At 40.8% G+C, this 20,598-nt stretch overlaps 1 protein-coding gene across 2 annotated transcripts in view; it reads right to left on the bottom strand.

The window, feature by feature from the left end:
- LOC101856013 (E3 ubiquitin-protein ligase TRIM37) overlaps positions 1 to 20,598 on the bottom strand; it is a 70,275-nt gene that overhangs the window by 4,880 nt on the left and 44,797 nt on the right. For both annotated transcript variants that reach the window (XM_005095356.3, XM_035968975.1), the window contains exons 8-23: positions 19,751 to 19,943; positions 17,983 to 18,115; positions 16,888 to 16,964; positions 16,449 to 16,533; positions 15,301 to 15,446; positions 14,635 to 14,698; positions 13,935 to 13,998; positions 13,113 to 13,396; positions 12,044 to 12,156; positions 10,681 to 10,860; positions 9,594 to 9,715; positions 8,317 to 8,511; positions 5,693 to 5,822; positions 3,843 to 3,925; positions 2,567 to 2,746; positions 978 to 1,083 (exon numbers count right to left, since the gene is read on the bottom strand). In XM_005095356.3, coding sequence (XP_005095413.1) covers positions 978 to 1,083; positions 2,567 to 2,746; positions 3,843 to 3,925; positions 5,693 to 5,822; positions 8,317 to 8,511; positions 9,594 to 9,715; positions 10,681 to 10,860; positions 12,044 to 12,156; positions 13,113 to 13,396; positions 13,935 to 13,998; positions 14,635 to 14,698; positions 15,301 to 15,446; positions 16,449 to 16,533; positions 16,888 to 16,964; positions 17,983 to 18,115; positions 19,751 to 19,943 — 2,155 coding nt within the window. The remainder of the gene's footprint in view (positions 1 to 977; positions 1,084 to 2,566; positions 2,747 to 3,842; positions 3,926 to 5,692; positions 5,823 to 8,316; positions 8,512 to 9,593; positions 9,716 to 10,680; positions 10,861 to 12,043; positions 12,157 to 13,112; positions 13,397 to 13,934; positions 13,999 to 14,634; positions 14,699 to 15,300; positions 15,447 to 16,448; positions 16,534 to 16,887; positions 16,965 to 17,982; positions 18,116 to 19,750; positions 19,944 to 20,598) is intronic.

The raw sequence follows: 20,598 nt of genomic DNA, 5'->3' as shown, positions 1-20,598 counted from the left end.
GAGGAGACCCCCGTCAAGCATCATCAGGCAGGCTTTAACGTGGAACCCACAAGGAAAACGAAAGAAGGGAAGACCAAAGATGACATGGAGGCGAGCGGTACAAGCTGAAATTGAAAAGGCGGGGACATCATGGAAACTGATAGAAAAGGATGCTCAGGACAGGCTTCGCTGGAGTAATGCTGTTGATGGCCTATGCTCCACTGAGAGTTAAAAAGGGCAAGAGAGAGTAACACACAATTAGGTCATGTAAGGGCCAAAGATTTGGGGTGCTACAAGAGAGTAACACAAAACACAAAAAAAGGAGGAAAGATAAGGACGATAGATGTTGGATAGAAAAGAAGGAGCAAACACCAGAGCACCCCACAAGCACCCACCCTGTGGGCGTCAGTTATTTCGATTGATTTTGCCTGTATAAGTAAACGAAAAAGAGCATCGATACAATAACCGTCAATTGGTGGTTAGGCTCTCGGACTCGCAACCGTAAGGTCGAGGGTTCGAATCCCGTCAGGGGCCCGACGTTGTGTCCTTGGGAAAGGCACTTTGCACAAATTTTCCTCACTTCACCCAGGTGGAAATGGGTACCTGGCTATAGACAGTGAAAGATAGTGTTTGAGCGCTAGAAATCCGCAGCTTGTATTGTATGCTTCCGCGGAAGCTGAGAGTGTTTCTAAGTGTTCTCAGAGGGTCTGCTGGGGTAATAATAGTTGTAAAGCGTATAGAGCATGCTCTTGAGCAAGGATATACGCTATATGAATGCAATTATTATTATAATTATTATTATTCAAAAGAAGTAGGACCTCAAAGAGGTACCCTCCACCACCAGCTTGGTTATAGATCAAAACAACCGTCAAGCCCACAATATACAAATAAGCATGACATTTTTATTATTTGCGTCTGCCTGGTGGAAGACTCATGGTGGTCTATGATGCACAATAAACAAACACGACAGACGGGCGCCAGTCTGACGGAAGACTCACAACATTCTGGGTTGCACAGCTGGCGAGGCTGGAGCGGCAGAGGCCTGGTCGGAATGTAGGTCAAACTCCTCCAAGGTCATCAAGCTCTCCAGGCTGGCGTCCAGTTCTGGTGAGGACCAATAAAAGAAACACGGTGTGTTTGAAGGTCAAATGGTGGGTGCAGGGCTGCCCAGCAACCTAGCATATGTTTTAGTAATCAACTGCTAGAAAATTAGTAACATGGCTTTAAAATTTGTACATTGGCTATATGGTCGCTTTTAAGCACAAGGGAGCTATCCTGTAAAAGGCTGTTTGGAGAAAATCAAAGGAAAAGTATTTGCCCCTTGTTTAGTTTCTTTAAAAAACAAGGAGAGTTTTCTCTATAATATAACCAAACAAATATACACACCAATGAAACCAAAACTTCTCCTATAGGTAGAGAAATGCCCACTTTTGGTGTAGGTCAAGATTTCTGGAATCCACCGAAATCTGGGTTAGCCCGCTTGTCCTTAAAAGCGACCAAATAAATTCATCCCCCCTTTGGGTGTCAGGGTCAGGGGTTATAGTAATAAAGTATAAACCTATTGTAAACAAAAGCCTGATTTACAAAAAGTTGTTAAGCTGTAAAAAGGGCACGGGAGTGTGTGTGTGTGCGTCTGTGTGTGTGTGTGTGAGAGTAAGTGTGTGTGTGTGTGTGTGTGTGGGGGGGGGTTTACTGCTGTGTGTGAGGGGGGGGGGGGTGGGGGGGTTACTGCTTGTAGAAATAAAAGCAAGCCTTTGAACCTGAAAGTGTATCACATTGCCTTGCCTTAAGGCAATGAGGAGGCTGACAGGCTGGCAGGCAGTGCCGTGGTTGATGGTGAGGTGAAATTTGACAAAGGAGAAGTGTTGAAGACCCTGGAGAAAAAGTTGCGCGATGAAGAAGACAAAGAGACAGCAGAACACCATGCAATCATTAGGATGCAGGAAATGGGGATAGAGAGGGGAGAAGGAAGAAAGGAACGATTATCTGGAAAGGAAAGACGTCGCCATAACCAGACAGCCACCGGAACAATCAGTATGGATACCTTGCGGGCTTTGGTGCTGGGGGGAACTGAGCACTTATGGACCTGTCCGGCGTGCAATGACGTTGTTGCCCAGGACAGGTAATACAGTGTATCACAACACACCAAGCCATGCACCCACCACTCCCACCGTAGCTAGTGGTATCTTTGTATCAAGTTTCAAAATAATAATCAAGTAAATAAAAAAAAAATTCTCGTTGGCCAAAGCGGTCACCCAAAACATAAAAAGTCAGGAGTTGGAGAGTGTTTTTGTTTTAGTAAGTGTTTTACATCACTTGCAACACAATAAGATCATATAAGTGCGACAGATAAGAGGTGTTCCAAGAGAGTAACAACACCAAAAAGAAGGAGAGGAGAATAATGATGATAGAGGTTTGATAGGAAAGAAACAAACCACAGCAGAGCACCCACCAACCACCCACTTGGAGAGTGTGAAATGAGTCTTGGTCCACAAAGACTAAGCTCCAAAAACCATCTGCGTTATGGTTCTCAGACAGGTGCAGCAGCTGCAGCAGCAAAGAAGAGGAGACACAGCCAGCAGCTCACCTGACATACTAGCCACATTGGTGGTGGCAGCAGCAGACGATCCTTGTCTCGGAGGCCCCAGGGCAGCTGCGGTGTGCGAGTCATGCTGCGCAGACTCGGGCCTGTTGTTCGGGCCGGCCGATTCTAAAGAGTTCCGCAACGGCTGAACGATGGCCTGGAGGGCGTATTTGGATTTCTTACCTGTGGGGGGGTGGGGTGGGGTTGTCAAGACAAAGGTCATTAAAAGGTTTACAGCTCTTGTTTCAGTTTTTTCAAAGAATTTTATGCCAATTATAACACAATTAGATCATATAAGTGCTGACAATTAGAGGTATTACATGAGAGCAGCAAACACGAAAAGAGGAGGAGAGATAAGGTCCATGGAAGTGAGATAAGAAAGACCACATCAGAACATCCACCAACCATCCACTTCAACAGCTCTATCTCTCAGAACAATATGACAAATAATATTAAACAGCATTTGTATAGCGCATATCCCCACTCTGCAGCAAGCTTGATGCACTTTGCAATCTACATTATTACCCCAGCAGACCCTAGAACACTCAGATGACACAAATTGCTAAAATACCAGCCAGCAGGAGGAATTTGTTACAGAAACCAAACCCAAAGAGGTCGTCTCATATCTGACTGCACGAAGCAGGCTGTCACCCTCTGGAGTAGGCCAGTCATAGAAGAAGAACAAATGTGAGGCAGCGTGGTGGAATCAGGCTCTCGTCAAAATAATCAAAGTGAAGAAACTTGCATTTTTCCACAGGTTTGTGAATTTTCTTCAAATTTTTGTTTTTTGACTCAACACCTTTCATGCCCATTAAAGAACTCATTTCTGTGTGGATTTTTCTGAAAAAGGTTGATTAAAGGCACAAAAAAATGTAGGTTTTCAGTTACCATGGACTTTTCAAATAAGGAAATAACTAATCTTTGGCGGCCATTTTCTCACTAATATTACCTCTGAAAACAGGTGACCCCCACTCCTTTCATTCGCAAATATCTCGACTTGTATTCAAGATAAAATAATATTTTTTTCACCCAAATAAAGACAAATGAACAAACTTTAATATGATACCAATAACTATACATGCCCAAAAATTGACGAGAGCCTGATTTCACCACGCTGCCTCATAAATTGTTACAGACCCTGCCGTAAGTAATGCAGTTTTAATTCCTGCAGGAAGAAGTTGTTGCTGTAGTTGTTATAATTATTACTCCAGGTTGTAGTTTTTGATCCAGATTGCCATTATCGATCCGGCTGCCTGAAGATAAACTGAGCGAGACTCACCAGTTCTGTACTTGCGGGCTTCTGTTTCGTTGGTGACTGCCGCATTGGCTGCTGCTATTGTCGATGCTGCCAGTTCTGTGAACCTGTAAATGTCATGGAGAGATGCTGTGTTTCTTGGGTTTTTTGGGTTTTTTTTACAACGCTCGCAACTGCATTAGGTTATATGAGCGTGCGGGACACATCAAACATTTTCAGTTGGTAAGAAATTTTGAATTTTGCACAGGTGGCGGCCAAAGCCTACTCTTATCCATTTTTAGACCACCAAGGGATCTGTAATGTGCGCAACTTGTACACGGGACCTCCGAGACTTTTCACCCTTGTCCAAGAAGGCTAAGTGTAGATCTTTCTGGGTATGGCTGAAAGACAGCAGTAAGGAGGAGCCCAGAGGTGGGGGCAAAAGAGGTGAGGCGGTGGGGGCAGAAAGTGGAGACAAAAGCAGACGACAAAACATTGCTAAAGAGCAGGAAAGGAGGTGAAAGGAGACAATCTTTTTAGAGAAGAAAAATTTCTGTCGCTTTTGAGAGGTGAAAACCTTAACCTCTAGGCCATGAGAGCCTCCCTGTGTTAGATTTGGTTTGTTCACAAAAACTTATATAGGCTTAGCAACGCACAGACCCAAAGCCATTTGTAATAATGATAATTCTAATACTACTTCCACTACTACTACTACTACTACTATTACTAATTACAATAACAATAATAATTGTAATAATAATAGTAACAATAATAATTATAATTACAATATTAACAATAATAATAACAACAACAATAGTGATAATAATAATATTAATAATAATATTAATAATAATAGCAGTAGTAGTAGTAGTAGTAGTAGTAGTAGTAGTAGTAGCAGTAGTAATAAAATTACATTTATACAGCGCATTTCCACTAAGAAGGTGTTCAACGTGAATTACAATACAAAGAACATAGTTCCAACAACAATCCTTTCACTGCCTCCTTCAATCTCAGCGACTCTCACTTTTCCAACCCCCTCCTGTTACGTTTGTATCAACGTGAAATTAGGAACACAACGCTAGAGCTGACAGAACAGACGACATTATATTGGAACTCTGTTACACCAGAAGTTGTACAGAAGTTCTTACAACAATTGTGCGAGGATCCAATTAGACTGAGTGAGTGATAGTCTTTATGACGCATCACACTTTACATTCTGAACTTCTCCATAAACATAATAAATCCTCAACACCTCCCTCTATAGTTTGATTAACATAACATAAAATACACCACAAAAAAACAAAACTTGTGGTATTTTGCTACGGCAATTGATTCACTTTTCAAAAGCATCATTCTCAAAAGCCAAAATTACTTTAAAAACAACGTCACACTCATGATACAATAGTTGAGGTCATTTTTGGGAGGGGTGGGTGGGTCGGTATGGTAAAATGACTGTCACTTATTTCGTATCCCCAATATTGCAAGCGTTTTCATTTTTTTTAATGTACTAAGAGTCCACTTATTGAGATGAGACACTTTCACACTTTTGCAGGCTTGCCAACTTATTCAAAACCCAATCAGGGACACACCCACCCAACAATATAACATCATAATAAATAACAAAAAACACAATTAGCCTAAATCAAAGTGGGGCTGGTTTTGGTGTACGCGGATAAATGTCCTGCCTGACAGTCGAATCCTGAACTGTACCGAGAAATTCAGGACTGTTGGCAAGTCTACTTTTGCTGCAGTCATATAGCTGGTAGAGATCAGCATCGCTTGTTTTTTTGTTGTAAATTTGAAAAAAAAACTTACTTTGGCAACTGTGTTACAAACATGGCAATAATGTCTTCTCATCAAATTCAGTGAGTGTCCTGTGTGCCCCATCGACTCACCTCTGTTGGAAATGCTCCAGCACATCTTCGGCAGACTTGCGGGCTCCGTCTCCTCCCCCAGCCTGGGCCCCGCCCTCTGTCAAGGCACTGGCTCCGCCCCTTTCCAAGTTTGCCGCTGCGCGGCCAGCACCTGGACACAAAGGAGATTTACTTGTTTGAGTAAAGAAAGTGCGCACTTTGCTGTCTCATGAGGAAGACTCGAGTTCACTTCCTGAGTGGGGAGAATTTTTATCGAGACTTTCTGCTGATATGTTGTGGCTCTCTTAGCTCTGGTTGGCCCAGGCAGACATGGTTAAAGCCCACCTCATTATGAATCTAGACAGTTTCATTGGGGGAGTAAAAACACTAACACACACAAAAAAAGAAGAAAATTGATAAAAATGGATTTTAAAAAGTGACTGACTCACCAGTTCGGTACTTGGGGTACTTGTGTTACATGATAGTTACCGGGACCGGAACAATTGAGAAAATATTGTCACAATGTGATCATTTCCTGCTGATTGTTATGTATAAAGAAATCCCCTAATAAACTAAATTATCCTTTTCTTGCTTTAAAAAAAATATATATTTCCTTCTGGAGTAGGGGGACATGCAAGAGACAGACAGAAAAAGGAGCAGACAAGTACAGGAACGAAAAAAAAAGCCAGCCTCATGGCTTAAACCTCCGTGGAAAGCAACACAAAGTCTGAAGCAAAATCCAAAATTCATTGGACAACATACCATCTGAAATGACATTTTAAATAATCTTTCCTATTCATGGTGCAGTAATGTTCACAGTGTGGTGTGCATATAGTTATTCATGGTGCTGTTATGTTCACAGTGTGGTGTGCATATAGTTATTCATGGTGCTGTTATGTTCATAGTGTGGTGTGAATATAGTTATTCATTGTGCTGTAATGTTCACAGAGTGGTGTGCATATAGTTATTCATGGTGCTGTTATGTTCATAGTGTGGTGTGCATATAGTTATTCTTGGTGCTGTTATGTTCACAGAGTGGTGTGCATACAGTTATTCATTGTGCTGTAATGTTCACAGTGTGGTGTGCATATAGTTATTCATTGTGCTGTTATGTTCACAGAGTGGTGTGCATATAGTTATTTGTGGTACTGTTATGTTCACAGTGTGGTGTGCATATAGTTATTCATTGTGCTGTTATGTTCACAGTGCGGTGTGCATATAGTTATTCATTGTGCTGTTATGTTCACAGTGTGGTGTGCATATAGTTATTCATTGTGCTGTTATGTTCACAGTGTGGTGTGCATATAGTTATTCATTGTGCTGTTATGTTCACAGTGTGGTGTGCATATAGTTATTCATTGTGCTGTTATGTTCATAGTGTGGTTTGCATATAGTTATTCATTGTGCTGGGAACGTATGATTGTTTGCTTACATGTTAGTAATAATCTAAAGAGCATATTATGAATGCACGTTCATTCACTTGTATTTTGTGTTGAGACCAAGTCATTGTTAAGTACCTAAAGCTGTATTGTATGGGAGCAGGTGCTACAGAAATTATCCGCAATATTATTATTATTATTATTATCATTGTTAATATCAAGCACATTCCATGGTCACAGAAACATTTGCATTATTATTATTATAATTATTATTATTATCATCATCATCGTCGTCGTCTCACCTGGGGGCTCTCGTGGTCTAGATTTATGGTGTCAACCTCTCATTCAATAGGTCCCGGGTTCGAAACCTGACAACAACTGAACATTTTTTTCTCTAAATTTTCCTCTCCCCACCTTTCTTGCTCTCTAATCACGTTCTTTCCTCCCCACTTTCTGTCCCCACCCTCCTTTGCCTGCTCCTCTGGGCTCCTGACTCTTTCTGCGGCCTTTCTACTGCTACTCCTCGGCGGCTCTTTGCTACTGTCTTTTCATGTCTTTCAGCCACACCCCTGAACTTAGAGTAGTTTAGGTAAGATCTAACATCAAGCTTTCTCGAAAAATTTTGGAGATCCTATGTGCAAGTTGCCCACGTCAAAGATCCCTTGGTGGTCCTAAAATTGATAAGAGTAGGCTTTGGGCGCCACCTCGGCAATATTCAAAATTTATTCCTTCCAAACTGAAAATGTCAAATGTATCCCGTACACTCATATGACCTTATACTGTTGCATGCGCCGGAAAACACTTACCAAAGGGGGGGATATTAACTTGTTTTTATGCACGGTAGAATTGTAAATAGGCTGATTTATCAATGTCATGTTCATACTGTGCCGAACAACATGGGGGAACTGCTGCTTTTTCTTTCCTCATCCTTACTATTGTCATTTTTCTTCTACTTCTTTTGTATATATTTGTCACCCTCTTGGGAACTGCTATTTCCGGGGTGCCTTGATAGTCGAAGCAGACTTTGTGCTTTTCAGGCGAGAGAGGAGAGCAGAGTAAGCCTGATTCCCCGTTTGGACTTCTCTGTTGACATCTACCCCTTGGCGCTCATATGTCCTTATGCAGTTGCGAGCGCCATAAAATCTCACTAAAACTGAAAAACTTATCAAAACAAAACATCATCATTATTATTATTAGCATCATAGTATTATCATTATTATGGACACCCAGCACATTCCTTGGTCACTGACCAGACAACGAGAGAGAGAGAAAGATACCCGTGAGTACCTGTCATTCCGCGCAGCTCTCTACCCATGGCGTCCCCACCAACAGCGGCCGTGGCAGCCGTTCCAGGGGGGTGGTTGGGTGGGATGGGTACCAGGCTCTTGTCGCTGTTGCTGAAGGGCTTGTCGAGTTCGAGTCCTTCCAGCCAGTTGGTCCAGCGCGTGCTGTCTCCACTGCTCTCTGTCAGGGGTGGCATGGCTGTCAGTAGCAAAAACAACAATAACAATTAAAATAATTATAAAAATGATAATAATGATAATAATATTAACAATAACAATAATAATAGCAGTATAATAACAAAAACAATATATAGAAATAAAAATCATAATGATGATTTTAATAACAAATTTTAGTAGTGGTTCCTAGGTCAAAACGGCTACAGTGTAGATGACGGAGAGTAACTGACAAAACAATACGTGGGACATCGTGGTGAAATCAGGCACTCTTCAAAATAATGAAATCGAGGAAATTCACATTGCCTGCCAATTTGGCTATTCTTATCAATGTTTTTGTTATGGGCCCAACACCTTTAATGTCCATTTAAAAACACATTCCAGCACGGATGTATGTCCTCAAGCAGTCAGCAACTGTGCACGCAAGAACTGAAGAGCAGGAACCGACAAAATAATCAACGCTTTGATAGTAAAAATATTCGACATCGCTATCTACACAATTTAGACCACTTGGGAGGCAGGTTGCTTCACAGCTACCCCAGGCTAAATACGATATAATATCCCACCAGACATAGGTACTTGATCGAGTAACTTCCCTAACGGGCAATCGAAGCCGTATCTTCTAGAGTGTGCAACTGCCCAAAGCCTAACCATTACACCAAAGACCCAAGTAAATAGAACCTATGCAACATATTGGCAGATAACCTCCCCTTGAACTTATGAACCCACGAGCAATGTTCTCCGTATGGTACAACTGTGAACCCACGAGCAATGTTCTCCGTATGGTACAACTGTGAACTTACAAGCAATGTTCTCCGTATGGTACAACTATGAACCCACAAGCAATGTTCTCCGTATTGTACAACTATGAACTTACGAGCAATGTTCTCCGTATGGTACAACTATGAACTTACGAGCAATGTTCTCTGTATTGTACAACTATGAACTTACGAGCAATGTTCTCCGTATGGTACAACTGTGAACTTACGAGCAATGTTCTCCGCATGGTACAACTGTGAACTTACGAACTTACTGGCTATGTTCTCCGCATGGTACAACTGTGAACTTACGAGCTATGTTCTCCGTATGGTACAACTGTGAACTTACGAGCTATGTTCTCCGCATGGCGCTTGAAAGCCTCGTGCAGGTGTGATGACCAGTTGTTTGACCGCTGAGAGGAATGTTGTTCTAGAAACTGAAGCAGAGACGCCTCGTCATCTTTCTTCACACTGTGAACAAAAAGAACCCACATCTTATTAAGTGCTGCTTTCTGCTTAGTTTTAGAACAATTATTACGGCACTAGCAACACAATAAGGTCATATAAGAGCCAAAGATTAGAGGTGTTACAAGAGTAACAAACGCAAAAAAGAAGGAGGAGAGATAAGGACGACAGATGTTTGATAGAAAAGAAGGAGCAAACCACACAGGGGCACCCGCCAACCACCAACATGCAGCTTTCTGATCAACAGGTAGGACACACATTGCAAGAGCAGGACACATTTTTAGGGTGGAGAAACACTGGTGTCTATAAATTTTGCAAGTCACTTCATCTAACAAAACTGAAAGTCCTGATACAGACAGACCTTTTTTGTAACTAGAACCTTTAAGACACACACAATCATAGTTTTAGTCTAAGTAAAGAAAAGCAACTCAACACGACAACTATAGATAGCAGAAACAAAAGAGGGATAGAAAAGAAGTGAGACATACTAGTGGCCCTATTCAATCATCCCCGGACACAGTCTATATTGATAACAAAGCACTTATTTTTTTGTCCTCTCCGTGCCTCTGTTTACCTGCATCAGGAAACATCAAAGAATGTCTACACAAGATGCACGATTCCTGAAAAAAGCTTCCACTGCCATCTACAAGTGTGCTGATAATACTACACCATGCAACTGGTTCTTTGGAAATTTTTCAACACGCAACCCCCCCCCCCCCTTCACAAAACCCCCCTTCTAATATAGATAATGAGAAAACACAAAAAAGGTAGCCCATAGCACTACTGCGTTCCCTTGCTAGATCTCAGGGGCAGTCATCAGCTGGTTCTTCATCCCTCAGCGCAACTGGTTATTACTTATGAGACCGTTTTTCCTACTTTGTAGGGCTCCCTGAGAGCATAACATCATCGACAGACGCTCTAAACCTCCATCCACACACCAGAAAGAGATTTAAAACCAAGCCCTGACATACCTGGACGGTGGCTGAGAGAGGTTGTTGGAGCCCTTCATCCCCCGAGTCCCGCTGGCTGACTGTATCCCACCGTGGGCTGACTGTGAGGGCACGCCCCCTACAGCCCCGCCCAACTCCAGTAACTGGTCCACGTCGTTGTTGGTCCACTCCAGGGCGTGGTCTACGTCATTGTCCACAGACCTGTGGGAGAAGAAAACAGGAATTCCATCACTATCAACACAATTTGGTCATTAGGTCATACAAAGATACAGACACAGCTGAACTTAACGTAACCATTTCGGTACTGAGGATTTTCCATCTAAGTATGTACAGTTAAGACAAAATGTTCACTAGTGAAAGGTTTAAACAAAGCCAAAATATATATCCCCTTTATTCAGAATAAGCAAGGCATGATTTGCAATGAACTACATCTTCTAGGACTTCCTCACGTAAGCCAGAAGAGTTTGTGGAACACAAATGGGTATATACGTCAACACAGCAGTGAAGAGGTGTGGACAATTTGCTATTATATTCCATAATAACATGTTGACAGACACTAGCATTTTGACAGATTTAAAAAATCTGCTCTTTTCTGCCTGATACTTCTGCCCTCTTTTCTCACACCGGTAAACACATGCTATAGCCTGTTCACTTTCACCTGGCAGCGTAAAAAAATTGTAGCTCATTCAGGAATTTATCTGTGCCCACGAAACCTATGGCACTTTTGAAGGCCAGAGACCAAACAAAATAAAAAAAAAAAAAAAATCTTGACCTAGTAATTTAAAAGTTTTTCTCTTTGGGCCCTATATCAAACACCGCTCTTTGGATGCATACACAGGATCATTAAAATAAATTACTTACAAATTGCTCATTTCGAGACAGCGACACCACCCTGCCCCCACATTTCAGTGTAAGCTTGTCGATTTCATTCCCCAGCTGTCTAGACGTCAAAACGTGCTCCACGTGAGTCTCGAAAAATACTCACCCCATCTCTTGAATCGTGTTTCTTAGACAAAGGTGTAAGATTGGTGTTGAGGAAAATATGTCAACTTTGATGTTTTAGGTGTATGCCGTAAATCCCCTATTATTTTTTTGACCTGCTTTAGGCTTACATCAAAGAAAACGTACTGGAACCTTAGTTTGCAGTGACTTTTATGAATGGGCTTCTAGAGTCTGTTGGTCCCTTAAATTTAAACCCCCATGCAAAGACCCAGACAGATTAAACAGAGTGAATCGCTTTTATCCTGCTTTAACTGCGGTCAGACGAAAGGGAACAAGCTACACAGATTACTGTTGCTGAAGCGCTCCACCGGTGTACAGGTGCTACAGGCTCAAGAGGTTAGTATGAACAGACACAGTCAGGAAAGGTACCTAAGGTACTTACAAGGTCTCCTCGTCCATGCCATTCTCATCAGCGTTGATGTCTGCCTCGCCGATGGCCTGCACCAGGTCGTCCATGGAGAGCTCTTCAAGGTCCATCTCCGAAGAGTTGAGCACCTGGGAACATGCTCCGTTGGATTAGAGGGTTTTATTGCGTTATACTAAGAGTTTTACGGCACTTGCCATACAATTAGGTTGTATAAGTGCCGAAGACAAGAGGTGTTACAAGAGAGTAACAAACACGAAAAAAGAAGGAGGAGAGGTAAGGACGATAGATGTTTTCACCCACGGATTATTTTGGAGTAAACAGAAACACATCGACATAAGAGTGGTAATCTTGAGCAAGGAAAAAAGAAATATAGGCAGAGAAAAATAGAAGCAGACAGAGACACTCAAATTGATCTCTTTCATAGTTCCATAAATTCTAAACTTGAAGAGACATTCACTTGTAAAGCAGAACATCTTCTAACTAGTCAGTTCATTGAGAAGTTTCTTTGCAAAAATGCCAGTAACAAAGTATGCTATAATAATAATAATAATAATAATAATAATAATAATAAATAGCATTTGTATCACATATCTCAGTTCGGCAACATTCTCTACGCGCTTTACACTATATCATTACCCCAGCAGACCATAGAACTCTCAGAAACATTCTCAGCTCCCCGGGAAGCGTACAGTGCAAGCAGCAGATTAAGCACTCAAACAATAACAAACTGACAAGATCTTTCAATGTCTATAGCTGGGTACCCATTTCCACCTGGGTGAAGAGAGAAAAATTTGTATATAATGCCTTTCCCAAGGACACAACATCAGGCCCCTGATGGGATTCGAACCCCTGACCTTGTGGTTCTGAGTCTGAGAGCCTAACCACCAAGCCACCATTTTATTGAGAAGCTTCGAAGCTTCTTTCCACAGAAAGTCAGCATCAAATTCGGCTAACTGCATATCAGGAAGTCTCTTTATCAAGAATGTTGGTCAAATTCTGTAAAAATTTTCTGGAGAAGTTTCTTTGCAAAGAATGTCACGAGTCAAATTCGGTCCACAGAAAAGTTGAAGAAACGGTTTCAAACCTCGTTGTAGTCCGTAGCATCGGAATCGCTCTCCTCCTCCGAGTCACTGCTGTTGGCGTTTTCAGACCCCTCTTCCTCCGGCCGCGAGTCCCTCTCCGCGTTGTGTTTGGTGTGCGGGGAGGAGATGGTCGGGGTGGTGGCAGTGGAGGAGGAGGAGGAGGAGGAGGAGGAGGGGGAGGACGGGTGTGAGGGGGAGGCTGTGGCCATGGCAGAGGCAGCTGCGGTGTCTGTTGAACTAGCCATGCCGTGCGATTCCATCAAGGGGATACTGGAGTCCACCATAGCTGAGGTGGGACAAAAGAGGAGAGAGATGCCTAAGTGTTTTGTTTTTACAGTACTTTCAACACAGTTAGGTAGTTGAAAGAAGAAGTCACATCTTTAAGTTTTGTTTTAAAAAGCATTTTTGTGGCACTTGCAACACAAATAGGTCGTATAAGTAGTCTGAAGATTAGAGGCGTTACAAGAGAGTAACAAACACAAAAAGGAAGGAGGAGAGATAAGGACAACAGCACAAGGAGCATACTACACCAGAGGACTCGTCAATCACCCAGGGTAGAAGTGCCCGAGTGTTAGTTTTTACAGTGCTTTCAACACAAACAGGCAGTATAAAGAAGAAGTCACATTTTTAAATACCTGATTTTAAATGATTTTAAAAAAGGACTGCACGAAATTCACATTTTTCTGTGCTAAATGGTAGGATCAACTGATATTCCCTGAGACTACTGTATTTCGAGGCATTTCTTCCCCTGCGACCCCCCAAAGACCGATAGTAAAACAGGATCTCTTTCTCTTCCTAACAATGCAGTCTTAGAACATACATACCCAGCATATTTGCTCTTTTGCCTGGAGACTTGCTGGAGTTGCGTGAAAGTTCCAACCTAAGACGCTGCAAGGAATAAAAAAGAGAGAAAATCATTTTAGGATGAGTTATGGAGAGATCGTGAAGAACGCTCCTTATGAGTGGGGAAGGGAGGGCAAAAGTGGTTGTCATTTGACAATTGAATCCAATCGTTATCCAATCTAAGTTATTGCTACTTTCATATAACTTAGTATTATTTAACTCATTACATTCTCATACTCTGCTGAAATTTCAAGAAGACTGGAAAAGAATCAGATTAATACCGTATCTACAGTCACTTAAAAAACAACAACAACCCAAAATCTAGATGTCAGTTTTCTTTTAAAAAAAAAGCCACTGTATATGCATTTTAGCAAATTCCATTACAAAGAAAGAGGTAGGAAAACAACATTGTTTATTTCGTAACATTCAGGCAGATACACCCTCATCCCAAACTTACAAACTAGCCCACGTTTAGTTTTAGGGACGGTAAGAAAAAGAGGATTTATTCATTTTTCAGAGGACAGTGGTTGATGCCCATAATAATATTCTCCATAATTTCAGTTTCACTTTGTACTTACTCCTGTTTTCCACAACTGGAATACACAGCTTTCAAAGTGATTCATTTACATAAAAGCCAGAAAAATGGAGACAGCACAAGGTAGCACTCAGCTTAGGACTTACGTCTTTGAGTTCATTGTTCTGCTGAATATACTGTGCCTGGGCAGATTTCAACTGGCTGATATACCTGTGGACACAAGATTGTGAATGATTGTGAGGTCTCACAACTCTACCCAAATACAGTCAATCCTGTGCCACCTTTCCAAGACAAAATCACCGGTACAAATTCCCACTCCCCTCCACCTTGCATTTTTCCCAAAGTAAAATAACACTGTCTTAGACATGTATCTGTCTAAGACAACCACTTTTCTCCTCGACAACGAGTCACCGTCTTGGACAATTTCAACAGTATATGAATGTTAAAAACAGCCTGCATACAATAAAAAATTATCGTGCTAAAAATCTATAATCATAGTAATTGTAGATGCTTTTTTCCTCTTCGACACAATTTAGATCACATATAAGGCCAGCTGCTTCTTCCCTCTCCGTCAGAGAGTCAACCCAGGCTGAGAGGGATGCAACATCCCAGCAGACAGAAAGACGGATGTACTCAATACAAAACCAGAATGTAACTCATGTCTTCTGAATATGACAGCCAAGGTATTAACACTTACACAGTTAAAATCATTCGCTCGACATCTAAAACATTTGTAAAAATAAAATAAATGAATCTTTAAAAAAAATAATTTTTTTTTTAAAACAACGAAAAAAAAACTCCGCACGACTTACCACTGCTGATCACGGCTCTTCTGGAAGAAGGTTGGAGGTCGCACCTGAAAGCGTAGCACCAGGGTGTCTGAGTCGGCCTTGAGATAACCCTCGGTGGCCAGAAGGTCCAGCCGGAAAAAGCGGTTGTAGCCCCAACATTCTCCAACCTGAGATAAACAGAAATCAAAAGTATGTATGTGAGGTAGTGCGGTGAAATCAGGCGCTTGTTAAAATAATGAAATAGAAGAAACAAGCATTTTTCCTCCAGTCTGGCAATTTTTGTCGAATTTTTGTTTTTTGGGCGACATATTTTATGTGAATATAAGATACATTTACAAGTGAATTTTACTGAAAAACATTGTTTAATGGCACAACATATGTACATCTTCAGCTTTCAAGGATTCTCAAACTACCAAACTTTGGCGGTCATTTTCTTGCAAATTTTACCTTAGAAAACAGGGTACCCCCACCTCTTTCAAACTCAAATATCTCGACTTCTATTCAAGAAAGATGGGTTTTTTTTCCTTAAAAGAAAGACAAATAAACAAACTTTAAGATTATATCCACAACTCCATTTGCCCAGAAATCGACGAGCACCTGATTCACTTGACACATATGATGAAAGGCTCCATTGCAAAACACACTATACCCATAGCTGCCAACTTTTCACAACCAAAAAACACTCTATGTACGTGGTTGGCCAAGATGGCAGATGGTGAGCATTGGACAACTAACCCTCTCCACACACTTCACACACGTTTTTGTGCATGAAGTAAATTCAGACCATTCATTTATAATGTCAGAAATGTTTAGTAAAGGGGACAGATTTAGGAAGTGGCGAGTGAGAGGGAGTGAAAATGACAAAGGTTACAAAAATGTAATTGTAGATATTTATGCTTTAATATAGTGTCATTTTGTTTCATAATTTCCTTCCAAATTTTTAAATGAAAAAAAACAACATGACTGCCAAAGTCAAAGTGTCGTTCTAAGTCATTTCTTTTCATTGATTTATTCTCAAAACTAAAAAAAAAATGACCCAGAGACTAGTGAAATGACGCAGACAATATTCCAGATTGAACTTTCTAAAAATCACTAAAATCTTTACAGCAGAGAGGATATGTTCTATTTAAATTAAAACAAATTCAAGCACGTAAAAATTCAGAACTCACCTCAAAGTCGGAGGCAAATTCCCTGACAATGTTCTTGGACCAGTCTCGAGAAGCTTGGTGCACCATTTCAACCCTATACTCATACCTAAGGAATACATGACATAAGCAAATCTAAGACCCAAGTCAACAAAATACTAAGAAATATTTTTGTTTTTGTTTTAGTAAGAATTTTACTAGCAGCAAAAATAAGTCACATAAAAGTCAAAGGTTAGAGGTGTTACAAGAGAGTAACAAACATAAAAAAGAAAGAAGAAGAGAGATAAGGATGACAAATGTTTGACAGGAAAGAAGGAACAAACCAGACCAGAGCTCCGGCCAACCACCCATACTTTTACAATGTCACATTCTGATCACACAGGTCCTGCACAGCCATGGAAACCCCTCTATCACTGAAAGAGCTCACTAAGACACCACCAAAGACCTTACAGCCCATACTCACTTCGACATCTCAGGGAGACCTGCGGAAAGTTCCAGAAAGACGGAGAGATAGTGGCCACGGACAACTCCATTCCCATCCTGTGCAAAAAGATATCAATAACATAAACATTGATACAAGTAATAATAATGCTCATAATTTTTTTTAAAGCACAATAGTAATAATTTAACAAAAACAATAATATCAACACATAGCATTTGTATTGTGTATACAGTGGCTCGTAAGTAGACTCTCTGATGACAGGGTCAAATCACACAATGATGATTGTTCGTTTGAGTGCATGTTTTACTGCACTTACAACAAAATTAGGTTATACTTAAGTGCCGAAGATTAGAGGTGTTGGAAGAGAGTAACAAACAAAAAATAGGGAGAAGAGATAAGGACAATAGATGTTTGATAGGAAAGAAGGAGCGAACCACACCTAAGCACCAGCCAACCACCCACAATTGTTTGTGTGGGAATATTTTTTTTTTTTTAAAGTAATTGTTTTACGGCACTTGCAACACAATAAGGTCATATAAGCGCCGAAGGTTAGGGGTGTTACAAGAGAGTAACAAACACAAGAAGCAAACCGCACCAGAGCACCCGCCAACTACCCAGGTGTTTGTTTGAGAATATATGTTTCATGGAACTATCAACAACAGCACTATGGACAATGACACTATCAACACAACATAAAATGATGATAATTGTTCCTTTAATAAAAATGTTTTATAGAACTATCAACAACAAATACAAATGTTTTATGGAACTATCAACAACAAATACAAATGTTTTATGGAACTATCAACAACAAATACAAATGTTTTATGGAACTATCAGCAACAAATACAAATGTTTTATGGAACTATCAACAACAAATACAAATGTTTTATGGAACTATCAACAACAAATACAAATGTTTTATGGAACTATCAACAACAAATACAAATGTTTTATGGAACTATCAACAACAAATACAAATGTTTTATGGAACTATCAGCAACAAATACAAATGTTTTATGGAACTATCAGCAACAAATACAAATGTTTTATGGAACTATCAACAATGCCACTTTTGACAATGGCACTATTGACACAACACGACGATAATCTCACTGGATAGACTTTGAGCCTCCAGTTGAGGCCGTGCACCGACAGGAGAGGGCTGTACACGGGGTCTGCTCGCTGCTGCAGGAGAGTGAAGTTTTTCATCACAAAGGTGCTGGAGTCGTACTGAGGAACAATTTCGCTGAAGGGAGGGAAGGAGAAAAATAAACCAATAGGTTAGATTAACGTAGTCGTAAAACACGTAATAAACGAAAGCTAAGGAAAATGTAACTGCGAAGCATGTCATATGGTTGCTTAAACTTTAAACTCCAAGTATTTACTTCACAAAGTGAAAAAAAAAATTTGTAGGTACTCATTTCCATAGCAACGCCAACAATATGTGAGGCACAGTGGTGAGATCAGGCACTCGTCAAATTAAGAGAAAAAAAAAAGACATCTTTCTACCCATCTGGCAAATTTTACTGAATTTTCTGTATTGTACTGAACACTTTTCATGTCTGTTTAAAAACATAGATCTATTTCTGCTAGGATTTTTTTTTTTTTTTAAATAGTAGTGGGTTTTACCGCGCTCGCAACTGCATAAGGTCATATGAGCGCCAAGGGGTGGGTGTCAACAGAGAAGTCTTTACAGGGAATCAGACTTAGACTGCTCACCTCTCTAGCTTCAACAGCACAAGGTCTGCTTCGACTATCAAGGCACCCCGGAAATAGCAGGTCACAAGAGAGTGATATACATACAAAAGAAGTAGAGGAAAATGACAATAGTAAGGATCAGGAAAGAAAAAGCAGCAGTTCCCTGTTGTAGATCAGGCACAGTTATGAGCGTGACATGAATCAGCCCATTTACAATTCAACTGTGCTTGAATGAGAAATGTCCCCCTTGGGAATGGCCTAAAGACACTACAGTCAGTGGCACTGCCCCGGGGTGGTGCTTGGATTTTACCAAATAACATAGATCAAAGGCATAAAAAATGTAACTTTGTAGTTTCTAAGCACACTACAGCATTAGAAGTCACCAAACTTTGGCAGCCATTATCTTGCTAATTTCACCACTGACATCAAGCGACCCCCACTTCCTTAAATCGCAAATATCTGAACTTTTATTCCAGATACATGTATATTTTTTTTCCAAAATCAAGGGAATGAAAAAGCTTTAGGATTGTACCAATAACTCCATATGCCCATAAATTGATGATTTCACAGTGTTGTGACACATATTATGGTTACTTCAACTGTTTATTCAATATACAAGAAGTCTAAAAAATAGCAGAGCCTTTTAAAGGGTAATAGTTCAGCCATCTTAGAACCAATTTCAACACAACTTTAAACAAATAATCTCTAACCAGGAAGATGCCACATTTGTTAATATAAAGAATGTAGGGACATAAAACTGTGGAGTCCCTTGCGCACTGAAAAGAGTTAAGGGGGCAAATTAAAATGACTGAATCGACCTCGCAAACCATGAAACTTGCGTCTCTGATTTAGGTGCTGCGAGCACAAGTGTGGTGAAATTTCTCTTGTTACGTCTCTGTTCACTAGTTATCCTGTTTGTCACATTTGCGAGTGTCTCTCAGTGCGTAGTGTAGCTGTGCTGTGTCCAGTGTCTGTTTTATCTGTGTATTACCATAAGTCGAATTCTACCACTCGAAGAGAATAGTACGTTACTCGTTTAATAAAGCAAAGCTTTTTAGCATAGCTCGTTCGTCTTGCTTTATGATAATCAGCAAATTTATATAAATGTCATTCATTTTGCTTTACTATAATGAGCAAAACTGCTACAAGGAGGAACAGAAACAGTCGTAGTATCCCTGCCTACCTGGTGAAGTCGGTGGGGACGGGCGTGGTAACAAAAGAGGATGTGGACTGTCTGTGGGCCTGGCGCATCACTTCCAGCAGGTCCTTGCTGCGCATCACCAGCTCCGCCTTCCCCGCATCCCGCAGCACCGACTCCAGTTTCTTGATGGTCATCTCCCACATGCTTACCTCCTGGCTCAGCTGGTTGCGTTGACCTGAGAGTTCACAAGCAAAAAAAACCCTAACAGATAAAGGTTTAACTAGTACAATCACTAAAACACCAGTCAGTACGGAAAAGCATGCTTCCCGGAAAGCTGAGAATGTTTCTGAGTTGTGTTCTGTGGTCTGCTGGGGTAATAACAGTAGTAAAGCACATACACAATGCTGTCGAATGTGGAGGTGCACTATATAAATGCAATTATTATTATTATTATTACTAAAAGCAAACTCAATGGTGGAACACATCCTCCAGCAGTGCTCACACACACAGCCTCGAGACATGACATGTGGTCAAACCCATAAACACTACAGAAGGAGATATGCAGATCAACAGAAGAATTGAGCAGGATGGCCCATTGTTTGATAGATAACGGATTTCAAGTGTGATGCGATCGAGAAGAGGAAAGAAGAAAAAAATTTTCAGATTGATATAGAAAAGTCAGGGTGAAACCGGGATGAGAGGGATAAAACATCTCAACAGAAAGACGAAGATAATTATTCTCACGTGAAAATTGAACCAATGTCTTATGTGTGCGATGCCAAAGCACCAAATCACTACACCAAAAATCTTTTTCGAAGAGTATAATGCCCGTGCAAACGCAGTAAGGTCACAAATATTCTACATCATAACATAGCAATTACTTTGCTTAC

The sequence above is a fragment of the Aplysia californica genome, unplaced genomic scaffold (assembly GCF_000002075.1).
Source record: "Aplysia californica isolate F4 #8 unplaced genomic scaffold, AplCal3.0 scaffold00102, whole genome shotgun sequence".
Taxonomy (NCBI): Eukaryota; Metazoa; Mollusca; class Gastropoda; order Aplysiida; family Aplysiidae; genus Aplysia; species Aplysia californica.
This window is presented reverse-complemented; position numbering and strand designations above follow the sequence as displayed.